Source organism: Polistes canadensis, unplaced genomic scaffold (genome assembly GCF_001313835.1).
Source record: "Polistes canadensis isolate GaletaPanama2010 unplaced genomic scaffold, ASM131383v1 scaffold_25, whole genome shotgun sequence".
NCBI classification, from domain to species: Eukaryota; Metazoa; Arthropoda; class Insecta; order Hymenoptera; family Vespidae; genus Polistes; species Polistes canadensis.
The window spans coordinates 614,625-640,396 of NW_014569572.1; the positions used below are offsets into that span (position 1 = coordinate 614,625).

General features: G+C 30.8%; 2 protein-coding genes across 4 annotated transcripts in view; both read left to right on the top strand.

Moving 5' to 3' along the window:
* Window positions 1–25,772, top strand: part of LOC106783757 — a 100,948-nt gene that overhangs the window by 26,961 nt on the left and 48,215 nt on the right. For all 3 annotated transcript variants that reach the window (XM_014742562.1, XM_014742563.1, XM_014742564.1), the window contains exon 6: window positions 15,817–15,846. In XM_014742562.1, coding sequence (XP_014598048.1) covers window positions 15,817–15,846 — 30 coding nt within the window. The remainder of the gene's footprint in view (window positions 1–15,816; window positions 15,847–25,772) is intronic.
* On the top strand, window positions 10,544–11,018 carry LOC106783759. Its single transcript, XM_014742567.1, has one exon. The coding sequence runs from the start codon at window positions 10,619–10,621 to the stop codon at window positions 10,898–10,900; it is 282 nt and encodes a 93-aa protein (XP_014598053.1). The 5' UTR covers window positions 10,544–10,618; the 3' UTR covers window positions 10,901–11,018.

Sequence of the window (25,772 nt, forward strand, 5' to 3'; positions counted from 1 at the left end):
ATATATATATATATATTCTAAAAAAATTTATAAATAATTTCTAAATGCACTGTGTATCGTAGGAATAGATAGAAAAAAAAAACCTGTCTTATCTGTCCTTGTATGTTTTTTAGCAGCGCAAAAATTCGACCGTTAAAATATATTTGACGTATTCTTTAGCAAAAAATAAAGAAAAAAATAAGATAAGAAATGAAGCTATATAATTATAATAAATTAATTGCGAGTCACGTTATACAAATGTGTCCGGTATATATGTTCGAGATCGAATAATTTTATTTATTTTTTATTTTTACCTTTTTTTTTTTTAATACCGTGACGAACATTACGAGTTGGAATTTTATCCTGGTGCGAACTTTGTTTTCTTAATAAAAAAAAGAAAAGAAAAAAACAAATCCACAGATTTATCTATCGTCGGCTTACTTATATAAGATATCTTATAAATCAATAACGAAGAATGTGTGTTCTTTACCATTGTTTCTTTCGTTCTAAAATTATTTTATTTTTTTCCTTATTATAATTATATTCGTAAATTTAATATTAAAAGGTTGAATGATTTAAATGTTTGATTTAAAGTTTCCGATAGGGACACGTGTGCACAAGCAAACTGTGCGAATGTTAATACGATGTGGTAAGACGATCGAATCCAGTTAAGATGGGCAAGTTAACGTAATGGAAGTCATACGTGCCAAGAATAATAGCAGAATACACGTATTTCTTCACCACGTCCTTCTTATGCTTATTCGAAATATCATCGTTTGTTTCTCGTGTCAATAACGATCGTATAATAATTAATATTTATTGACAGATAAAATAAGAATACCAAGTGAGAAAGAGAGAAATGGAAACAAAAAAAAAACATCGAGCAAAGTTCAAATTATAAAATATGTTATTTCTTTATTTTTTTTCTTTTTTTTTTTTTAATCTTCACTTATTGTTACTCGTCACGTTTTTATAATAATTGCTTTAGCAATGATATTTTATCGAAACAAGTTACACTCAATATCGATCCAATTACGTAATAATAATAATAATAATTATTATTATTATTATTTTGCGAGTAGTTTTAACTTCGGTATATTTACACGTTTACGAGGATAATCAAAATATAATTTCTCTAGTAGACAATAGACAATTCCGAATAGCAAAAGCGAATGAAACAGCAATAGTACGACGAAGAAACGATGAAATTGTTTTTACAAGGATTCACCTTGGTTCTTCTTCGCTCAATTACTCCTAGTTTTGTTTTAATAGATAGATATATGTATTAAGATTTATAATTGTGTTTCATGGATTCTTTTTTATTTTCCACGCTTTCTATTCGTTTTAGTTAAACGAAGTGCGAAAAAAAAAGAAAAGAAAATTTAAAAAAATGTATATTCTTTATATCTTTTGCATATCAATCATTTAGATCATTTTGTTATTTTATTCTATTTTCGGTTGTTTTTCATTTTATCTTTTATATTCGTAACGATAGATATATTTTTTTTTTTTTATTTTTTTCCATTGGAAACGATAGGATATTGATATCGAAATGTTTTTTTTTTTCTATGCGTTCGTGTAAATACGTATGTTACGTATACGTGCATCTTTTCTTCTTTTATTTTAAAGCGTAACGTATGCGTGGTATCTCTTTGAATGAAAATGTTTCACAGGCGACAGAATTCTCGTTCTATCCTGTAGATTCGACTACTTCGAATATAAAAGCTTTGCGGACGCGTTTCAATCGACGGATTTCGGATTTCAAAGAGCTTTCCAAGGGAAAGGATATCGTGGTAGGGGCTAGTTGTAGGTGGAAAGGGGTAAGGAAAATGGGAAAAGGAGAGAGTTAAGTTTCTCTACTACCTAGAGGATCTTCAAAAGGTTATAGATACACCTGCGTTTCGCATGAATCGTTTCTCGTTGATCTTCTCGAACTTTGTAATATTCTATGCGTAGTAGTAATAGTAAGTATACGTAAGGGAAATAAAAGAAAAATATATATATATGTATATTAGAGAGAGAGTGAACCAAAAGTTCTTCGTGGGTTTTAAATTAATATTTTCAAAATGTAAATTTTATACAAAAAAAAAGAAAACAATCCATTATGCAGTTTATAATACAATTTATAATATAATAAATGTACGAACGTTTGGTTCACCCTAATATAATATATATATAGAGAGAGAGAGATAGAATTATATCTACACGTCTTATGTAAAATTGTTGGCTCATATAATTAGGCTACATGCTTGAGCACGATCACCGTTGTGGATCATAGCTATAACAAAATTAACTTTAACAAAAATTCTCCGTCTTTCTCTCTCTCTTTCTCTCATACGCGTTATTTATTCGAATAGATACACATTGTATTCCCGTTTTCTTTTTTTTCTTTTAATTATTATTACGATAATACTTTATCGAATAATATATTATCTAGAAATTCGGTACGGTCGATATCATCATCACTGGTTCTCGGCTATGGAACTCGCCAATTGCCGTTTAGATAAAATGAATTGAATTTAAGCGGGTAATGCGATGTCGAAATTTAATCATTTCTCCTCCTCCTCCTTCCCTCCACCCTCTCTTTATTATACGGATACTATATATTTATTTTATATATGTATTATATTCGCGTGCTTAAAAATCGATTTTTACTCCTACGTGATAATAAATTATAGTTAATTCTCGTAATCGTTATTATATAATATTATATATATATATTTTGCGAAACGAAAGAAAAGAAAATAAAAAATATGTAATATTAAACGGTCTCGTTTTAATGGATGATCGAATATTTTTTCATCTTTTGCTTCATATCGGATTTCTGACGATTATTTGATAATTGATTCAGAAAAAGAGAGAGAGAGAGAGAGAGAGAGAGAGAATTTTGTGAAATTTTGTAATAGTTATCGGAAAAGGAAAAAAAAAAAAAAGATACATTTTTTAATAAAATAAAATAATCAGATCACGAAATGAATATTCGAATTAATAAACGAAAATATCCATTTAGGAGAAATGTGTTTGATAGGTTAGAGAATTCTCTTTTCAATCCCCCCATAACCACCCCCACGGCCTTTCCCCCTCCTTATTTCTGTTTGCAGTTGCAATCTTGTTTACGTTACGTCGTATCATTCCTTTCATCGTTGTCGTCGACACAAGTACCGAGTTTATGGGGTTATTAGCATGAATACACGTTATGGAAATAGTTACGTGGGAAATAATCGACCGGTTTCGGTATGCTTCCGTAAGATAGAAGACTTTGCAGAGTATCCTTTACTTAAAAGTGGACTAACAATTAGAATAACTAACTATACAATTTATAATTGTAATCAATATATTTCATTCTAACGAATTAACTTCGTAATACCATATTTCTCCTTGTACCATGAATTTATTATATCTCGTTGAAAGAAAATAATTAAATGAATTAATAGAAAAAGCAGGGTGAGGTGGGGTGGGGGTGAGGGTTTAGAGTATCGAAATAATAAACCAAAAATTGAAGAAAATATAATGTTTGCAAAGTTGTTATTTGTTCGTTCGTTGAAGTTTTATCGAAGAAAAAACAACAACAGGAGGCGTGGGTAGACGAGGTTGTATATTGAAAAATAAGGAAATACAATTGTGAAGGAAAGATTTTCAAAGGAAAAGGAGGTAAACAAGCTGATGCGATGTTTGGAAGCAAGATATCCGTCTCGATGAACAAAGTAAGAGTAGAATTAGGAAAGGATAGAGAAAAGTATATATATATATTATAGAGCTTTAAGATCGTGATACAAGAAGAACTCAAAAAGAGGAAAAGGGCTGTGAGGTAGGAGTAGTTTCTTTCTCCATTTAGTAAATTGGAACCTTATACTTTTCCATCTTTGTAAGTACTCGACCGATCGTTTCGCTGTAGTTCGCGCAAACTTGCCAACTTGGTTACTATACTCAATTTTTGAAAACGTCGATAAAATGCTAACGCAAATCGAAATGTTTTAGTGATTTATGATATTTTCTTTTTTTTCTTGTCTTTCTCCAAGGCTCTACTTTGGGGGTTATTTTATTTTAGATTTTTTTTTTGCGATTTAAGTGAGAATAAAAAATAAGAATATAATTATTTCGACGATAATATAATTTGTATCCTTTTGAAAGATTTTTTTATAATAACGATTGTGACAGGTTTAGGCATACGATAATTAATATGCAAGAATAAATGTTAGATTTCAGTTAGTAAATTCGTGTCGGTTCGTTATTATTATTATTATTATTATCTATGTTGCGATAACATTTCTTGATTATATCAAATACAAATGTGTTTGTATTTGAATTCGTGTGTGCATTACGCTACGTTTGGCAATGAACTCTTAGGTAATTTGAAATACAGATATGTAGATATATGTTGGTAAGAAATATAGTGATTATACTAGTAATAAGTTACTATATCATCGTTAGTCAAGGTTAAGTGGACACAAAACTTTATACCGGCATGACTAGATATATATGTTGAAATAAATGAACTAACTAAGAGAGACTACTTTCAGAAGAAACTCTTTAGTGTCCGTGCTAATCGTAAAATCTTTTATATTATCCGTAGAAATCGTCGAATAGCGGTTCTTTTCTATGACATAACACACTTATCATCCTACGTATCCTCAATCTTGACGGATCTTTCTTATGGAATATAATATATTCTATAACGTTCATAATATTTACACGGGATAGAAAAATATTACGCAAACGCATACGCGTCGTGTATATATTCTGATATCGAAATTACTTTTTTTTTTCTTCTTTCCTTTTTTTTTTTTTTTATAAATAAATTGTTATTCGAAAAGCGAGCATTTGTAATATTTCAATGAAAATATAGATATTCAATTTAATATAATACCATTGAGAATAACGTATAAATAATAACATTGAAATAATATAAAGTATCGTGATTTGATATTCGAGTATATATATTCGTATATCGTATATGGTATTGAATTAAATCGTTAATCGTTGTTCCATCGATATGTTGTCGTATATTTCTATTAAAAAAAAAAAAACAAGTTTAATGTAAAATACGTTATCAATTTTGTTATACTATTTAAAAGATGTAATCTATCGTCTTCCCTTTTTTTTTTTTAATTATTTTTGCGTAAGAGATTATTTTCTGTTCGATATACGTTGATAAGTTTATAATAATATATGTGATGTGTTATCTTGTTAAAGGATTATATTTATCTTTTGTTCTGGAATTTACTGAATGAGCCTACAGTCGATGATAACTCGCGACCCCCCTCGTCGAGTGTCAATTAAAAGATTATCGAAAGTAAATATAATATTAAAATCGTGTTTTATTATATTATAATAGGAATTTTTTTTATAGAAATTTTTTTAACGATTACATATATAAATATATATATATTATTGATATATAATTTTCCTTTTCGTACTATTTCTTGAATTTTAAATATTTTCGATTTATTGCATTTAACAAATTGAACAAATTTTTATCTTTCTATTATATGATCCTGTGTGTTGGACATTTTACGAGATAAATATTTCTAAACAAAATTAAACGATAATAGATAAAAAAGAAAAAGAAAAAAAAAAAGAAATGTTATTTCGATAATGTATCTTTTCTGACGTGAACCTTGACTTATCTTTTTTATCCGATAAATATGATTTTACACGTCATACATCGTTTCAATTCAATTTTCTTTGACGAATTTTGTTCGTTTTATTATTTTTTCTTTTTATCGTTTAAACAATAACGATAATTCGTAGATAGTTAATACTCTCAATTAGTTTTTGTTTTTTTGTTTTTTATATCATTGATACGTATTATTAGTGAAGAAAGAAAAAGAGAATTATTCACGATAATATATAAAATACGATAAAAAATCGTTCTATGCGGTAAAACATCGATGGTGGATGATGTAAACTCGTAAGAGTATGTAGGTATGCATACGAAAGGATCAAATAAAGCGGAAATTACAGTAAATGCTGTACGATAGCATTACAAGAGTTTCCGATTTCCAGAACAACGCATTTCCTTTATCCATTTATTTCTCATTTCGTTTTAAGTAACAACTCTATCATCAAGCATACTTTTTTTTATCGTTTACTCTTTTCCGCGTTCATTGATCACCGCGTTTTTTAATTTTAAATCAAATTTTCATCCTCTTCTTTTTCTCCGCTCTCTTTCTTTCTTTTTTTAATTTTTACTTTCTACGTTTATTTCTCCTTACTCCGTTACATTTTCTATTTTCTTCGTTACACTTTATCCTGTTATTATTATTATTATTTTTTTTCTATTAAATATTAAACGTATCACGATTACCGAGTTCAAACGAACGGTTTTATATTAAAAAATTTTTAATTCCTGATCTCGATGTTATTTCCCATATCTTTGTTCGATGATTTTTACAATTATAATTACTAAATTTATATACGTAAATTGTTGATAAAAAGATTTAGTATCGTGGTTCTCAATGCGTGGAGGTACGCAAGGAAACAATTTGATTTTAAAGGAGGGAAAGGAAGACACAATTCAATCGTATATTTAACAATGAATAATTTTAGATTTTCGTTAATTTTTGATTAGTAAGAATTATTAATGTATTTCTTTTGGAATGTTAAGATTTTAAAAATACTTAAGTGAGAGACGTAAATATAAAAAAGTGATTGGTTAAGCATTAGGTTTAATATGTTAAACTAATGATAAATTAAATAGATATTTGTATATATATATATATATATATATATTAGAAAAAAAGTGACCAATCAAATCTTGTGTTAGAAAAAACGAATATAAGGAAGAAAAAAATAATAATAGAAAAGAAACTCGATGATATTTCTTTTTCTTTTTTTTTTCTTCTTTCTCCGCTTGTAATAATCGCAGAACATAATCAAGTCACGAGTTGCTTTTATCTCGAAGAATTGTAGTTATAGGACGTAACAACGAAGTAGTAGTTTGTAACGAGAGAACCTTTATGAGAGTCCACGTCGTTCTAGTTGTCGTCTCCGAAGTAGTCTCCTTAACTTTTTCGCGAAAGCGAGGAAACAAAAGGAAAAAAAATTTCACGTACTTTTATCTTCCCTCTCTCATTTTACCTTTCCAACTTTGTTTTTTTTTTTTACTTCTTATTTCTTTATTTTTTTCGGAAGCAATAAAGAATACGATAATTTCGTCGAGTTTTTTTTTTCGATTTAGTTTGCTCTGTTTTATTAATGTTTTATTATTCAAGGATAATTCGCATAAATATGGGAATAGAATTTGATAGAAAATTATCAAACCTTTTTTTGTCATTATCGAATGAGATGATCGGATAAGTATAAGTTAATTAAGTTAATTCACAATATAGAAAGATGATTCGTTTTGAAAATGTGAGATCGTTTAAATTATCGATCGATATTTATCGATTAATTTAAATTTAGCTCTATCTCTCTCTCTCTCTCTCTCTCTTTTTCTATGTCTTTCTCTTTGTACGCAAATAATCTCATATCGTCAAGGTGGCACGTGAAATTTCGTCCTAGTTTCTCTGCTCTTTGACAGTCATTAGTACCGATTATGCGAAACTATTGATCGAAGTTTACGTCGAATAGGATTAAGTGGATCACATAGACTTTCTCCTATCTATTCCTCCCAGAATCAGTATTATAGATCTATATATACCAGGTGTTACTATAACTTAACTACTTCATCAGATTATTTTTATTTCTTTCTTTTATTTTATTTTTTCTTTACAATAACACGTAGAATCGATTGATGAATAAAAAATTATAAGTTTCTATAACTCGAGACGTGCCCTTTAAAAATAATCCAACACCCTGAATATTTCGTCTAAAAGACGCGCGTAAAAAGTAATAAATATATTTATTTTTTTCCGATATATAAAAGAGGAAAAAAAGGGATGGAACTGTATGAGGGAAAAGAAAAAGAAGTAGAACAAAAAATAAGCAAGAAGATGATATTGCTTTTATTCTCTCATCCCTTTCGTAACATTTATTTTCAAGACAATCGTCATACAAAAGAGAGAATGGTCTTTCAACTTTCTCCTATTTTATTTCTATTACACTTTACAGTACTATACTTATATATTACGATAGATATCGCGTTATCGATAGTAACATAAAACAAAAAAAAACAAAACCGTGTTGTATACGTATTTCAAGTTGGACTTGATCTAATCGGTTATTCGAATTTTATGTTATTTCGTAAAGAACACAGCGAGTCTTTTAATTGGATATCAAAAGTAGAACTGGGACGTGTCTAGGATAGGTATTCGTATTAGTTGCATGGAAAAAAGAAAAGGTATTATAAAGAAGAAAATGTGTTAACTAATTGTAAGAGTTATCGAAAAGTAGAATACTCGGTTCATTAAACGAGAAAACGGGGACGGCAAATGATTTGCTACTTTTCTTTTTTACCGATTATCTTGAATAATCGAGCGTTCATTTGCTACTTTTCTTTTTTCTTCTTCTTATTGTTATTGTTGTTGTTGTTGTTAATATTATTTTTGTTAAGATTTCTCGATAGGATTCGAGAGGGAATATATAGAACAAAACAGAATAACAGCAGCAACAGCAGCACGTGTACGGAATTAAAGAGGAAACTTTTAAGAAAGTTGCTCAGTTCTTCTGACTGCCTATTAACAGTGTTAACTTATTTTTCCTGTTTTCCTTCTACTATTCTGGGTTTGCGAAGGAGAACACGATGAAATGATGAAAGTTAACTTCGATTCGTTCCTCGGTGTTTCGTGCAAAGAATAGTAGGAGGAGGAGGAGGAAGTCGTGGAAAACTAGTATTTCCAGGACAAGAGCCAACTTCCGTTTCTTTACTCGGTTCTTTACTTTTTCCCTTCATCTTTCCTTTCCTCTCCTCTCATCTTCTCGATGTCGCTTTTTTATTTTTTCCTTTCCTTTTTGCCATAACGTTCGCACTAAGTAAATCCGGATTTCGTGGATAGAATTTTCAAATTGGATAGATAAGAAAAAAATGTGTGCTAAAGCGGTTTGTTTGCATCGTAAATAATATCTCAAAGAATTCACGTTCTTTTTAGACCTGACACAAGTATATTTTTTTTCTTTTTTTTTTTACGTGGAATAAAGCGTTACCTTTGATACGTGTTATCATAGTTAGATCAATATCGATAACTTGTAATTAACTTTTTTTTTTTATTTGATTAAACTTCATTCTCAATTCGTGTATCCCTATATTATAAACCAGAGTATTAATTTTGCTGTTGTATTTCATTTAGGATTAGCTTCTATATGACTGGTAGATTAATAACTTAATGTTAATATAATCGAATTTGATATACATATATATATATCATTCGGTATATGTACCGGTATAATTATGACAATCGATTATATTCCAAATATTGACTATAAATTCATTTTACGATTTATTTTAAATTAATAATTAAATAGATGGAAAGTAAAGGTATACGAGTCAGATATTTTTTCTTTTTTTTTTGGTATTCGAGATAAGTTCATAATTACAAACTAGACAATATCTAATTAGAAGATTATTATTAGCCATTCAATTAAAATATAATAATATTATAAACAAATTTTGTATTAACTTTTCGAGACGAACTTATTAATCCCAGAGAGTATATATTCAAATATAATGTTCTATGTTTTACAGACATTTTGTATTTTTACTTAATTTGTTATTCTTTTACGAACGTAGAAGTATAATAATATAATTGAATAGTAAACAGAGGAATGTTTGAATTTTTGTTGACTTCAAATATTCATGTCAGTTGTAATAAGACGGTTAAAATAAAGTAGAGCTTGAGACGTCGGATACTTGAAATTGGATTTAAATGGCTTTCGGTTTGTTTTGAACAAAAATCCTTCAAACGAATAGGAAAAAGATTCGTCGTCGTCGTCGTCGTCGTCGTTTGGTATACCATTACACGGTCCCTTACCCTTTCTCCTGAATTACGAGATCTCTATAGAATTCTTTTTCAAGAAAAATGTTCCCAAATTTGCAATTCAAATATAGGAACAAGAGGACGAGTTTTCTTCTCTTTTTCTTTCTCTCTCTCTCTTTCTTTTTTTCTCTCTCACTCCGGACGTATATTCCTTGTCCTTGATTTTATATTTTCCTTTTCGTCGTTGGTTACACGTCTGTCATTTTACTGAAAATGTCCATTAAGGAAAGATACTTTAAGAATCCAAAGCAAAACATATTTTTTCGTGTCACTATCTTATTACACATTTTATCTTTATTTTCTACTTATTTTTTTTTTTTCTTGTTGTTTACTTTCTTTTCAGTACTTTTTCACGATCCTTGACGTTCTTTATAATCCGTAATAAAATTATCAGATTTTATTTATTCTAATTGAAGAATATATACGAGCATTGGGGTAGGATTCATTCAAAGGAACAAAATTCAACTTGAACTTGATTATTCGTATCTAAACTAACACTATATATACTTTGATTTTATTTTATTGTTAAATCTTGCCTGATATATTATTTAACAATACTATTACAATAGTTCATAATTTAGATTGTAATAAAAACACAACATTGCTATTAGAAATACAATATGACTTATTTTCAAATGTAACTTTTTCAGGTGACGAAGAAGAACAAGAAGTAGAAGTAAAAGAAGAAGAAGAGTAAAAGGGGAGAAAAAAAAATAGAAATAAAAATGACTCGAATGTTGGTACAGGAGCCTGGTTGGAAGTTGGAGAGAAAAGGTTCAGATCTTTTACTAAGAAGAGATGAAAGTTCTTATGATGAAAAGAGAAGAAGTCGAGTTTGCTTCAGATGCGATGTCGAGGTTCGAGAATTTGAGAGGGACGACGTAATCGAAGATTATGGGGTAGAAGTAGAAACGGAAGGAACGGCGAGCCCTCTGGCAATGTGTGCAAGTTGCTTGGCTGCCCTTTGCGTTACCGTCATACTTCCTTGGCTCTTGATCGGTGGTTAGACTTCTTCACCAAGTTAACTTCCTCGATGGAAGATGCGACGAAGCGTGCCGCTCTATCATAGAACACACTGCAGAAAAAAGAGAGAGAGAGAGAGAGTGAGTGAATGAGTGAGTGAGTGAGTGAGTGAGTGAGTGAGTAAAAGAAAGAAAGGAATAAGGAATGGTAAGGATTTGCATCACGATGAGAAACTTGACGAGAATTATCATGAAGAAAAAGAAGAAGAAGAAGAAGTTATGCTATACGAGAATTATGAAGTAGAATAAGATAAAAAAAATAATTAAGGACAAATAATAGATATTTATTATTATATTTTTCATTTGTTTCTTCTCTACGTAAATTAATCGTTTGAAATTACATTTAATTAATCGATAGAATTAGAATGAAAAAAAAAAAGGTCTCTTTCTTTGACTCTTTGTGTCACGTTCTTGAACACAAAAATTGTCTCATGTGAAATGTTAACTCGTTAAGAAAAATATGGAACAATTTTGTTTGTTTGATTTAATTTTAACGATGTTGCAAAAGTGATAAAGATGAGATAGATAGGAGTTAAGGAAGAGAAATATTATTTAAATAATTATAATATTATAGAAATGTGAAGAAGGTGGGGTGAAAAAAGGAAATAGAAAAGAAAAAAGAAAAGTGTGAAATATAATTCATGGATTAGTCATTGTTTAATAACAATCTACAATCTGGGAGCTAAAAAATGGATTTAGGGTAATTGTCAAAATAAACGACACCATTGTTGATTTTGTATATTGCAAAAAAAAAAAAGAAAAAAAAAGAACAAAATGATGACAATATGCGACTAACTTGAGTTGAAAATTTCACCGAGTACCTACTATTTTTTTGTCTTTTTTTTCTTTTCTTTTCATTTTCTTGTCTTCTTTACGATAGTTTTTAAAGGTTAGTCGTAAAATCGCATTGTAGGCGAGATAAGAAAGATGAGAGAAGAGAGTGGGTCTACGAACTCGTTCTTCTTTTGCGTTATATCTTATAGAAGGGGCAAACTTTCCTTTGTGCTTGCGTCTCCTCTCGCCTTTCGATCGTATAAATTTGAATAAGTTTCAAGCGTAGAAGATCAAATGTATGGCGCTTTCTATACTCACCCTCCATTTTGTTTTCTTTGCCTTTTTTTTTTTGTTTTATCTAAGCAAAAACGCATCCTTCTGATGCGTTTGCCACTCTTCGTTTCTTTTCTGCCAATTTCTTCTTCTATTCCTTTTTTTTTTTTTTTTCATTATCGTATCCTTTAAAGGAAGATTACACAGATCTTGATTAATAGAAAATTTAGTGAGTAGATTAGAAAGTCGCGTTAAACAACAATTTTCTTTTTATACTAATTTTTTTTGCCCAATATTAAGGTGTGGTATAACACCTTAATCGCTTCTTAACTTTTCTTCTTGTTCTTTTACTTCCGTTTTCTTTTTTCTTTCTTTCGTTAAAATTATTTTATCGTTTATAGGAACAAACGTTAAAAGTTATATAACAAGTAACGGGATATTCGCGAGTTTTTGAGAGGAAGCTTTGATCCAAAGATAAAAAGAATCAAAATAAAAGAGAAAATTCGAACGAATAACTTTTGTTTAATTGTAGTAACGTCCTGTTCAGGTTCGTTTTCTTTTAGATCTACACCCAAACGAGTATTCGATATTTTCTATTATTCCCAGATACAAATTTCAATTCGTTCTACTAGAAAGTTGATTAATACGATCTTTTTCTTGCAATTATTTGTTTTTCATTTCTTCAATTTTGTCTTTTCTTGAATTTTTTCTAGTTCACAATTAAGTTTTTGTAATATTTGTTTGACATAACTCTTTCAAAAAATCGCATTGGTTACAATTTCATTAACCATGTGGTTTATTTTCGACCCCCTTGGCACGCGAACACAAATGATAATTTATATTGACATAAGATTCTTTTGATGCAGTAGTTCGTACAGTGCAAATTATTGCCGTATTAATTATTTCCACTTAATGAATTTTATAGCAATCACGTTAATTTGTTATCTCGAAAGTTAACATGTTTTTGTGTATCTTGGGATTCACTTAATTGCTTTATTACTAACTCAAATGTAAAAAAAAAGACGGATTGATAAGCGAATCGAACTTATTATTCTTCAGAATGATTCGATCAACAATAGAAAAATATTTCTCTCGAAGATATTAAAAAACATTTGGATTAAACATTTTTATATATCCCTTCTCACATCAAAGAAATCTCATATAATAAGTGGCACCTTCAAATTTATACGAAAGTGGGTTAACAATAATTAAACTTATTAATAATAATTTTAAATCGAACAATACAAAATTATTTATTTCTATGTTAGCAGAGGCTCGCAATTAATCAACCCCACTTACATATTTATAATATATATATATAAGATATATATTATTTATAAAACCATAATTTTCCATGACTGAATATTAAAATAGGAATCTATGATGAAAATCTCGAATGAAATGAATAATTAATATTATAAATTGTGTATTGTAGTTATATATATATATATTATGATTAATAATATTTGTTTACACATTTTTTAATAAAATTCTAAGGCGAGTTGTTAGCGAATGTTGTACACATTATGATTATTACCTATAAATTCGATAAGTTTGTAAGAGGCTGCCGGCTACGTATCACATAATTCTACGTAAATTTACGTAGTAATATATGTGCGTTAGATACGTTATCGAAGCGTCTCGTAGAAACTGTCTCCAAGGTAATGCATATATCGATCCGTCCTCCTTTAAACACTAAAGCTCTGGTAGACGGTGGCATTTAAATGCTATTGTAAATGCTCAAATAATTTGCATATTACATTAACAATCAAAGAAAGAAAGAGAAAGAGATTTATATATATATATATACAATCAAAATTTGAACATTTTTCACTATCTCTCTTTCTTTCTTTACTTTTTTTCTTTTTTTTTTTAACTTCAGCAGAAATAAATAGTTACGTTCGCGTGAAAAATTTCCGGAAGTTTACTTTTATAATTTCAATCGAAAAAACACGAAGTTATATAACTACGTTTAACTTTTGTGTTTTTTAAAATATCCTAGTATCGGATTTAATTATCAAGAAAAGAAGAAGGTTCATTGATCGCGTGAGTCACGCGTTTCTCTTCAACGTTGTTCGGCTATCGTATTTTCTAATCCAGATCGAGGTAAACGAGAAACACGTGAACTTCGAAATACAATTGTTTCGAGAAAAAGTCATGGACCTTTATCATTTTTTTTTATTTACATTTTATTTATTTTTTCTTTATTAACATGCATGTATGTATTACAAATGTTTTCAATTAGAGATACACGTTAATTCATAAATCATTAATAGAAGGAGTAAAGCAAATATCAAATGGAAATCTCACAGGAGAGCGATAAAATTGATATTAACCTAATTACGATTCGTAATTATAAGTTTCTTAATTATCGAATATGTTTCCACGGGGCAAACTTATGGAAATCGATATATTATTGTTAAACCTATTTTTAATTTTTTTTTTTATATTTTAATACAAGGTTGCGTGTGTGTTATTGTTTTTAAAAAAGATAAAAATATAAATTCGTATTTAAATTATTCTATTTTTAACGAGATTATTTAAACGCGTGGTTCAATCTACGTTTTTTAATTGCAAATGTAATAAACGATTGAACATTATATATATATATATCTTTAGTTTCTCATTATCATTTATTTGATTTGATTCTCGTGGCGAGTTATTACGGATCAGGGAAAACGAGAAGACGTGGGGTTTGGTTTCTTTCTTTCTTTTTTTTTTTCTTTTTTTACTTTCGTGTCACGGAAATTCCCTCTTACGTGATACCCAACGACAATAACGAAGGTTAATTAGACGGGCCGACACATCGGGCGTTAAATTGACACTAGCACGCTATACTCGAGGAGAGTATATTATTCAGGCGGGACGGTAGATTGATACAAATTGCCTTCAATTTCCTTTAATCTGCTTTACTCGAGAAAAAGCTTAGAAGCATGTCAGGACATCTTCCGGAAGGGGTTAATCAATATCGATAAAATCATGGCCTACCTTACCAACATTTTATATTCAATCGATAAAACAGTATTTTTATTCCATTAAAGTTCGAAGATCAGTAAATTGATGGCGCTATCGTTTAAATATAGAATCGAATTATCGACTCGATTATTTTCACGATCTCGAAGGTAAAATAAATTTGAAAGAAGATCGTAAAGAGGTAATATATGATAATAAACGAATGTAACACACATAAAAATGACTTTTTTTAAATCATCAATAATTTATAGAATATTAGATCTTAAGTTTTTTCTTCTGCGATTTTACTTTGTTTATTTGTCCATTTAATAATTTTGTTTTAATTTGAATCGTATAAGCAAGTTTCATTTAATCGTATACTCCTAATAATAATTTAAGTATGGATTGCGAAATAATATATTTGATTTTTCGAATTAATAATTATCTGGAACGAACCTGATAATATATAAAACATTTAGATTTCAAATATAGTAATCGAAGATTCAATCTAAACAGTTTAATGGTTACGAAAGTTAATAGATAGTTTAATTAAATACGAGAATGCCGGAATTGAATTTATTCATTTTCTATATTTCACTAATGCTATTTTATCCTGCATTCATTTTGTCTTTTTCATTTAATAATCCAAGTATCGTTCGATTCAATTAAAAGTAGGAAGTAATTTAGGTCAGACGATAAGATAAAATTGATCTGGACCATAGTCTATCGTATTAAGTCTCGTTCCAATTACAATCGAAGTATGCGATATTCTTGATCGTTGAATAAATCATCAAAATCAATTCATTATTATTAATAATTTCAGTTTTACAATAATACATATGATCTAATCTTAGCATAATATCATTCGATATTAACCTAACGCAACATTGTTTTCATTTCAGTTGCCGGATCTGAACAATCTCGATGAAAAGGTAAGTCCAGCCCAAAAATAACGAACGGATTATAATTTTGGATGTACAATGAGCGTTCAGTGATGTTCGAACTGGTAAGCGTAATTCGAAAATGTTTTCTTTGGCGTCCCGCCAGATGCCGCTCTCTTTAACCGATTTATTTTCATGTTTAGATAGTGGTGGGGGTGGGGGGAGGGGGAATCTAATGCCAAGAATTTGCAACTATTCGAAATTCAAAAAAAAATATCGTAAATCCACCGATTTTGAGCACATCAAAATTAATTTAGAAATCATTTTTTCCGTAAAGAAAACGAAACCGCATAAAATACGTAGAGATAAGTTAACGAGAAAAATCGAATGGATAAAATAAAAACCGTTTTATTCCGGAGACCGACTCCTAGGCACGAAAAAAAGAAATCAGCGAGATGGATAATCGCAAGAACCGCGTGAAAAGATTTTTATCGTTTGACACTCGGCACAAATTTCGTAATCTTTCTCCTTCATATTCATCGTTCGAATTGTTCGAGACTTAACATAAGGCCAACCGGCTTGATCTCAGCGATCCCGAAGGTGCTGCTAAGAATTGCAAGGCCCCCTTCTTCATTTTCATCTTCATCTTCTTCTTCTTACGTTGGTTACGCAGCTCAACCTATGGAATAAAATTTTCATCGTCTTTTTCACGTAATATTCGTTAAGGAGCTAAACGTTGCTTCTTTCACCAAGTCCTACCGTTTAACTTTCTTTTTCCGCATTTAATTTCTATTCCTTCGAGACGAATTTGCTTCTTCTTTCTTGCGATAAAAGAAAAAGAAACGAAAAAAGAAATTAAATGAAATGGAATGATGTGGGAGGAAGAGTTGGAGAGTGAGAGGGAAGGGAAGGGTAGGGAAAGGTGTTGGGGGATGAAAGAGGGGGGAAAAAGGGAAATCTCGGTCGACGTACGCTTTATTTAACGCGTTAGTATTCTGTCTCGTAAACGTACGAGCATTCCGGCAGGTGCAATGGCATCGGGAAACAACGACAGAGAAAGAGAAATAAAAAAGAAAGAAAGAAAGAAACATAGACAGAGAGAGAGAGAGAGAGAGCAAGTTTTGTATTTGCAGGTGTGAAGAACCGTGGCCAACGAGGTCGTCGATCGTTCGGACGTTTCTTCAACCGACACGAGTTGAGTTAAGTTAAGTTGCAACAAGTTTGAGTTTGATCGAAGGAAAGATGGAAGGAAGGACCGAACGCAGCAATCTTTTTCCGAGTTATTAGAAGAATTTAGGTTAATGCCTTTTGGCAGATTTCACTTTCCACGAATGTACGAACGAACGAAGAAAGTAAGAAAGGAAAGAAAGAAGGAAGGAAGGAAGAAAGGAACGAATAAACGTAGAAACGTGTATACTCGTGATAATGTTGCATTACGAAAATAAACGAAAGAGATTGATTAATTCGAATAATAATGATAATATGAAAATGAAATTAGAGTAACAATAGGGCGGAGCCTGTTATTTCTCTAGGAGGATTATTTTATCTTATGTTCTCATAGATGTATTTAGAGATTAAGAAAATATTTGTGTCAGCAACGTTAACTGCGATCGTTGTCTCCGATCAACACTTGCCAGATACCAACTCTTTGTAAACAGGATGGAATTCGCATTCGCATATTCTAACTGACAAGAATTGTAGAAGTGGCTAGCTAAGCTGTATCAAGTTCTATAACGCGTGTGTAGGCTTGACGTATTATGAAAAATGCACGCAATATGCTGCTATTATTATTATTATTATTATTGAGAAATTAGGAAAGATAGGTTCTCTTTATCTTTCTCTTTCTCTTTTAAAAAAATAAAAAGATAGAGAAAGAGAAAGAGAGGGAGAGAGATCTTTGCAACAAACATAAGAGATAGGAAGACAAATAAAGAACAAAAATATATTCACAAAACACAATTATTATTATTATTATTATTCTAAATTCGTCTCTTCGTTTCCATGGGTAGAAGAACGTAATAAAAAGATCGACTATCACGAGTTGGAAAGTTATTATCGTGCGCGTATCGTTATGTTATTTTTTTTATACAAACTCATAAGACCGTAGAGAGGTGCGTTACCGATAACTAACACATAAGTCAACATCGCAATCTATTCTATTGGAAGAGATTTAAGTAAAAATGTAAATGTAGCATTCAACGCGATGAACAAGAATAAGAAACAAAGATAGAGATAGAGATAGAAAGATAGACATAGACATAGAGAAAACAATTTTTAAAGGATTAAACAAAATATCGTAGATAAATGTTGCCGATGATAAATAGAAAAAGAAAGAAATAGAAAAAGAAAAAAATAAGAAAAGAAATAAAATAGTCAGTGGGTGAGCTCGTTGATGACGACGACGACGACGACGACGACGGCCAATGAGAGGACGACGAAGAGAATACGGACGACATTCTAATACACTCATACGAGAGATACATTAATAATTCCGTAATAGCAAGCGCACGCGTGTTTTTTTCTCTCTTGCCACGAGCGTAAACGCACGCACGAGAACGCGCGCGCGCGCGCATACACATCGGCAGACCGTATATGGCCGATCTTGGTAAACAACAGTGGTTGCCAAATCGCGGCTGCTATTAATAAATAGAACACGATTTGCGCAATGTATAATACATTCGTTCTTTATTCGTTCTTACCGAATATACACTTCTCTCTCTCTCTCTCCCCCCTCTCTCGTTTCAATATTCCTAATAAAAAAAAAAAATAAAGGAAATACTGATTATAGAATTATTATAGATTAGAAATGAATAGTTTTATTTTTTCGTACGTTTCTTTATAGAAGAACCATCGGTGAGGAAGTTTTTTAGACATATCGTATAAGTGTTTCTCTCTCCCACTTTGACTCTCTTTCTCTCTCTCTCTCTTTCTTTCTTGCTTTTTCGTAGGCGCACACATACACGCTGTCTGTTCCGAATAAACGTGATTAAATTAACAACGATATAAATAGACACGTGGCGGAGTAAGCACGATTATTCGCACGCCCCTATTTTTCTATCCATCGTATTCTCTCTCTCTCTCTCTCTCTCCTTCTCTCTCCTTCTCTCTCTTTCTCTTTCTTTCTTTCTTTCTTTCTCTTTTTCTCTCTTTGGTAAGCGGATATGCTAGGCTAGAAGCAAATACGCTCGATCACGATAGCAATTCTTCATGCGTGTCGTGTGTAACCTTTATATATATATATATATGTATGTATATATATAATGCACGTGTACGCGTGTGCAAAACAGACATCGAGGAACATTATAGGGTGACGTGCTGTCGAGCGTCGTTGACTTTTTAAATTAAAATTTAAATAATCGCGCTAAAGAAATGAAAAAAAAAAAGACACGTTCGTCGAATTTTGTTTTACTTCTCTTTCATTGAATTTAAAAAAAAAAAAAAAAAGAAAAAGAAAAAAAAAGGTAAATGTCGAGCGTGATAAATCAAATCTTTGTTTAAATATGTACACACGCACGAGTAGATTTGTTTCACGTGTCAACCGCCTGTTTCATTCGGTACACTAACCTTCCCCCTTTCCCTCCCCCTTCTCCTTCTCCATCCCCCTTCCAACTATTTTCTAGTTTCTGTCTTTTTGTTTCTGTCTTGAAAAAAAAATAAAAAGACAAAAAAGCGAGAAAGGAAAAATAAGATAATAAAATTAAAAAAAAATAAAAAGAAAGATACGACAAGTGTGGGTAGTATAGAACAATTACGGTAATAGCGTTGATATCTTATGGGGTTAATTAGGTGAAAAGGTGACAAATACTACACACGTTTCTATCTTTCTTTTTGTGTTCCTCGAATATTCTTGACTATTAATAATACGCATGCGTATAACAAAGTGGCGCCAAAGTATCAGAAAGGTAAGAGTATCGTGTTATCGAACACACGCACGCGATGCTTGAATTTCGACGACGCGTGACAGGTTGTGTGGAGTAAAAATAGGGTGAGGGGGTTTGGGAGGGGGTTCAGTGGTGGAAGAGGAAGTATAGTAAAAGACGCGAAACTTTTAATAGCTGTTTTCGTCAGACGACGAGTCAAGGATAAAAAAATCGTCGTTGAAAAATTCTATTCGAGGTCGAACGGTAAAAGGCGCGAAGAAAGTTTTTTCGAAAATATATATTAAATTCAACATACGTGAATATACAAATTTGAATGTGTATTGTATGTAGATGTTTATTATAAGAAGAAACGAAAATATCGATTGATTTTAATCGATTTGTTTTCAATGACCGTAAATTGGGTCAATTTTAAAGCATAAAATTATGAACTAACAACTTGACCAAAAAAAAAGTAGCTTTTTATTTTCTATTAGATATTAAATTGCATTTTATATTTTTCTTCTTATCGCGTTCTATAATGTTTATTTTATTACTTATTTAATAGCTGTAGTGTTAAGTACAATAGTTTGAATAATTGTTTAAACGAGTTTTGCCAAATAAGGGGATATACAAGATAATAGAATGATAGTTATATATATATATATATATATATATATATGTATTTAATTAATTATTGTTATTATACAAAGGTTGACAAATTTCTACACTAAATTACAATTGTTCAAATTAATATCTGAATATTTTTAAGAAAATATATATTTCATAAGAAATCTATACAAATGTTTACTAAAAATGATTCATAGTTTCTTTTCTTATTATCTAATATAAGATTGAAAATAACAAATACATTAATTAAGTTGTTGGCACGCGAATAAAAATCACACTTAGAGAAAGAGAGAGAGAGAGAGACTCGTAAATTCTCACGTTTTAATAGAAGATAATACATACATTAAGGTAGGATCCAATCGAGCGTAACGGTGCATGTAATAAGCCAAATGAAATCATCCTTGGGGCCCGTTAACGATACGAAATTTACGCGTTAGTCGGTTGGATCATTGCCAAAATCGCCATAAACAAAATATTTATCATCATATGTGATATATATATATATATATATAATATATGTGACTTAAGAGAAAGGGATCGACCTCTTCCGACAAGGTGAATTAGGTAAACAATCGTTGTTAAGAAAAGACAAATACACGCGAGTAGGACGTGTCTTTAGCGTGAAATTCACGTGGTGTCTAGCAGGTATTTTGCGTGCTATTAAAAATTGAGGAAGTGGAAGAAGGAGAACAAGAGGAAGAGAAATAGAAGAAGAAGAAGAAGAAGAAGAAGAATTTGGGCAAGGCGCCGGCCGGTCGGCAAATCTTTTCCACGTGTCCTAAAATTCCGAGAATCAAGTTGATATTCTAAGTATTATTTTAACGTTTCCTTGAAAAATAACATAAGAACCTATCGTGTTCGGCATGCTTTTTCTTTTTTTCTTTTTTATTCCTCATCTATTTTATAAACGATTGTGGTGTGTTAAAGATAATAAAACCGATTCGGGGAGATTGATGATCAAGTTTCATTAATTCCGTTTTAACGAACGTTAAAACGTGTGTTTTTATATTTCTCCTTTTAACGAACATTTTAATTGACGTGAGTACCGAGCCACTTTTTTTTCTTCTTCTTCCTCTTTTTTTTTGTTCCTTTGTTTTTGTTTTACACGAACGATGTAATAAAATACCAATAAGGTTTTGTATAAAATTAATTTAACGTTCTAGTTGGAAACATCAACGCGACCATACAAAGTGTTTCTTCCGTTCTGAGATAGATAAAATCCATCTAAAGTTTTATTACTCTCGTTTCGTTTAATTTAGTTTCTTTTGACAAGCAATAATAATAATCATAATAATAATAATAATAAACGGGAGATATACGTTTTATCTGTTTTTCTCTCTCTCTCTCTGTTTCACTTGAAATTCCAACATATATAGTGTAAAAAAAAAAAAAAGAAACAAGAAAACAAGTAGGCACGCGTATAGGATGCACCCCTTTCTCGAACGTTTGATGCAAGCAAAGCAATCGTTGCGTTCATTGGCCGATTTGTTCGTCCATTCTTCTTCGTGTTATCCTTTTAATATACTACATACTTAATTATCTTCTTTCGCGTATTAGTCGTGATAAGGATTGAAAAGTATTGAAGAATGAGGGGTGGAAAAGAGGGAAAGATAAATGAAAAAGGAGGTGGTAGAGGGAGGGAAGGATTGAAGAAGGGGGAAGAGGGGGGGTGGAGAATAGCTCGGAAACTAATGATTAAAGAAATAATAGGCATCAGTATTGCTCCGAGTTCATGCTAATTGCGCCAATCGATAAGGATTGATAAAAAAGTGACAAAAAAACGTGAAGGAGAGGGATGGGGGGAAGAAAACACATGAAATTAGTCTAATAGTTAGAATAGATGTTTTCCGATTGATGAAAAGAGAAGAAAAGGGGCCGGGGGAGAAAAGAAAAGAAAGATCTTTAATTCGTTTGTATCGCATGTTAATTTTTATCACACTGTTAACTGCTTAGTGGGTTCAACGATTTATTCGTGGCTGGATGAGTATTTAATAAAAAATATATTTGGATTCTTTCCTCTCTTTACTTTATAATAATAATAATAATTAAAAAGGAAAAATATTTAATTAAACTTAATATAAATTTTGGTATATTTTAATTTATAACATTAGATAGTGTCCCCAAAAATTTGTCACTATTTCTTACCAATTGGAAATTTAATATTTATGATATTATTTTATTGAATATAATTTACGATAAATTTATGTTCTAATCGTTGTACCTATATTTCTATATCATACATCACTCGTGTCCACAGTAAAATAAAAGAAAATAAAAAATATTACTTACGTAATGTTACTAAGGACAAAGATCAAAACTTTTTGAACGATTTAATATAAGAGAAAAAGAGAGAGAGAGAGAAAGATGGAAAAGGAGAAAAAGCAGGATAACATTGAAAATAAGTGGAGGGAACGAAATTTCGTTTTATTTTCTTTCTTTCTTTCACACGATAAACGATTAGCGAGATACCCCTGATATAATTGGTTAATAACGGTTTAACTTGTATACTCTTTTTTTTTTTCTTTTTTGAGAAGGGGGGGTTTTTTTTTGTCTGACACTTTAAAGATAAGGAGAATCGTAAGAGTAGAAAAATTCGATAAAAGTTCGAAGGGTCAGTCACAATAATCGTTCGTTGGTACCCCTCTCATGATCGGTAAATGTGTCAAGTATCGTCTTCCCCGTTGACATTTGCTACGATATTTTACTCGGACGTGACTGACGACAGCTTCACGCTATTAATGGCCTTTAACGCGTATAACTTTCTTGATTCTCGAACACAACGTTTATTCCCGAGGACGTTGATCCGCGTCAATAACGATCTCTTCCTCTCTCTCTCTCTCACTGTATTTTCAAATTCAATCAAAATGCATACACACGATATACTATTTCTCAGTTTAAAATACGTGAAACGAAGTTACCTGAGTGTTGGGGAATCGTAATTGTGAATTGTCACGCTTTGTTAACTATTCCCTGTGTACCTTACTTACAACTAACCTTCCCCCTGACCCCCCTGACCACCCTTCCTCTCACATCATTTCTCTACCATTTCCCTTTCCCCCTTTTTGTTTCCCTTATTTCTCTCTCTCTCTCTCTTTCTTTCTCTTATCTTCGGTGTCTCCCTTCAACTTGATGCACAATGCTGTTAAATAACGCGCATCAAAAGTTATGGCATCTACGTCATAAGTTAACGGATTATAGTCCAGCAACGATAATAATAGTATGTCGTGAGGGGTCAAACGCCTTGGTTCTATCATGCTCAACTTTTAATCATCGCAGTGATCGACTTCTATTTATTGAAGTAAATCTTGTCCTATAAATAAAATGTACGTATAGAGTAAGCTTCCGGTTATTTTTTTTCTTTTTTTCTCGGGAAACATTCTCCCATTGGAAATCATTTTTTCTTTTCTTTTCTTTTCTTTTCGTTTAATGGTAATGTAAATAATATAAAGGGAAGATTCTATTAGATGGAATAAGATAGAAAAAATGAAGAATTAACCTTTCAGTGATCGAGTATACCGAACGATCATGTTCGTTTAACATTTATCACTCGACACTCCATATCTAAGTTTCTTCTAAGCTTCTTCTAACTAGGTAGATCGTTGGAAAACAAGAAAACTGGGTCGAGCAAAAGAAAGACAAAGCGTCCCACTGTGTGTATTTTATTCAACGGCAAATAGATTATAGCGAAACGTTACCGACTAATGTTACCGACAAACGTTACTTACACCCGATGATCCTATTGGAGAAGAAGGAGATACGGTTTTTGCATCTCAATTCTTTTTATTATTTTATTTCTGATTATAAGTCAATTGAAGTATTGAATCAAAGATATGAATTATGTTTGAATAAATAAGCATTGTATTTAATCCTTGATTGACATTAATAACCGGTTCATTCTGTACAATATTAATGTAAGACAATTTCAATCGTTTGATTTTTAAATAACATTAATCATTTTTTCTTTTTTCTTTTTTATTTTATACAAAGATAGTCGAGCTTTATAGTGTAGTTTAATTAAATATATAATATTATTACGTTTTATATTTTTATCGAATATAATATTTTTCAAAATTGTCTTTCTCTCGAATGTGCTGCAATTTAGATTTACGTTTACGAAAACTATGACGATATTCATTTTCTCGTCTTTGGTCCATCCATCAGAGTAGATCATACTGAATAAAATTAAACTTCTATCATTTTCGTTTCTATTGCGACAAGAGTTTCGACATAGATTGCAACAGGATTTTTGTCATTGTTTTTTTGTGACGTAGTTGTTCCTGACTTATTACACCCCCTGTCGTCGCACCCCTTCTGACACAATACTTGACTAAACTTATGAGGCAATTGTTGTTGATTCGATTGTTAAAGTTAAGTTTGTGATTCAAGTACTTTCAAACGACGAAAATTTGAAATATCATTTGGGTCATTTCAATCGGTTATAATTTTAACAATCTTATTAAAAGATTGTTCGATTTATACACATACATACATATATATATATCAAATAAAAACAATGGTGATTTATTAACTTAGTAGTTTCTATCGAGCGTGTTATTGCGTTTTAGATCGAAAATAGAACAGACGTATTCGACTATATGCCAAATTCCTCTCTTTCGTTATTCTAAATAAACTTTATCTTCGTCGTTTTGCATCATCTTTCTCTGACGCCTTTTGATATGGTACTTTATTGCTAACATTCTTGCATTTCGTGCTCTAAGGCTTCTCTTATTTTTATAACATTATATTTTTCATAAATATAGGTTAGTACGATTGCAATCGCAACGAGATCATTCGGTAAAATATGAGAAAGAAAGAAATAAAAAAAGGGTGATAGAGAGAATTGGTACGATTTAAATGCAAAAAAAAAAAAAAATAGATAAGTATAAATGGTTGGTTGATCGTAATAACGACTAACATAAGCGAAAATAATGATAAAGATGCTCTATAAATATACCGACACAAATGTGTAATAGTTAACGTTCAATCTATTCCACTTCGTTCGGTGATTCTCGATGGTTCGTATAAATTTTTCTTTAACCATTTCAATTGTTATTTTTCAAAAATTAAGACCGATTTTATCTAATTTGATTTGGAAACTGTGACACGATAACTCATTACCGTGTCGTTTATCTGTTCCTATTGATATTTCATATCATTTAATTCTCCTTTCTTTTCTTACATATTATATACATATATTACCGTAAAAGATCTAAATTGGATAATGACAACATATATAAAATAAGACGATGATAGATCGAATATTTGTTATTTATTCCTATACACCAAAAGACAATGTGAATTCTTGTATTTCGGTTTTCCACGATACACGCATAGATATTTTTTCGGTTGAATTTATTTCACCACGTGAAAGATCCTTCAAACAGTCGAAGCGTAAATTGTCGAGAAGAAGAAAAAGAAGAAGACTCGTGTTGTCAATTACGGACGAGTTTTATGCTTCTATGGCGCTTGATTTTTATGCCAGACCTTGGG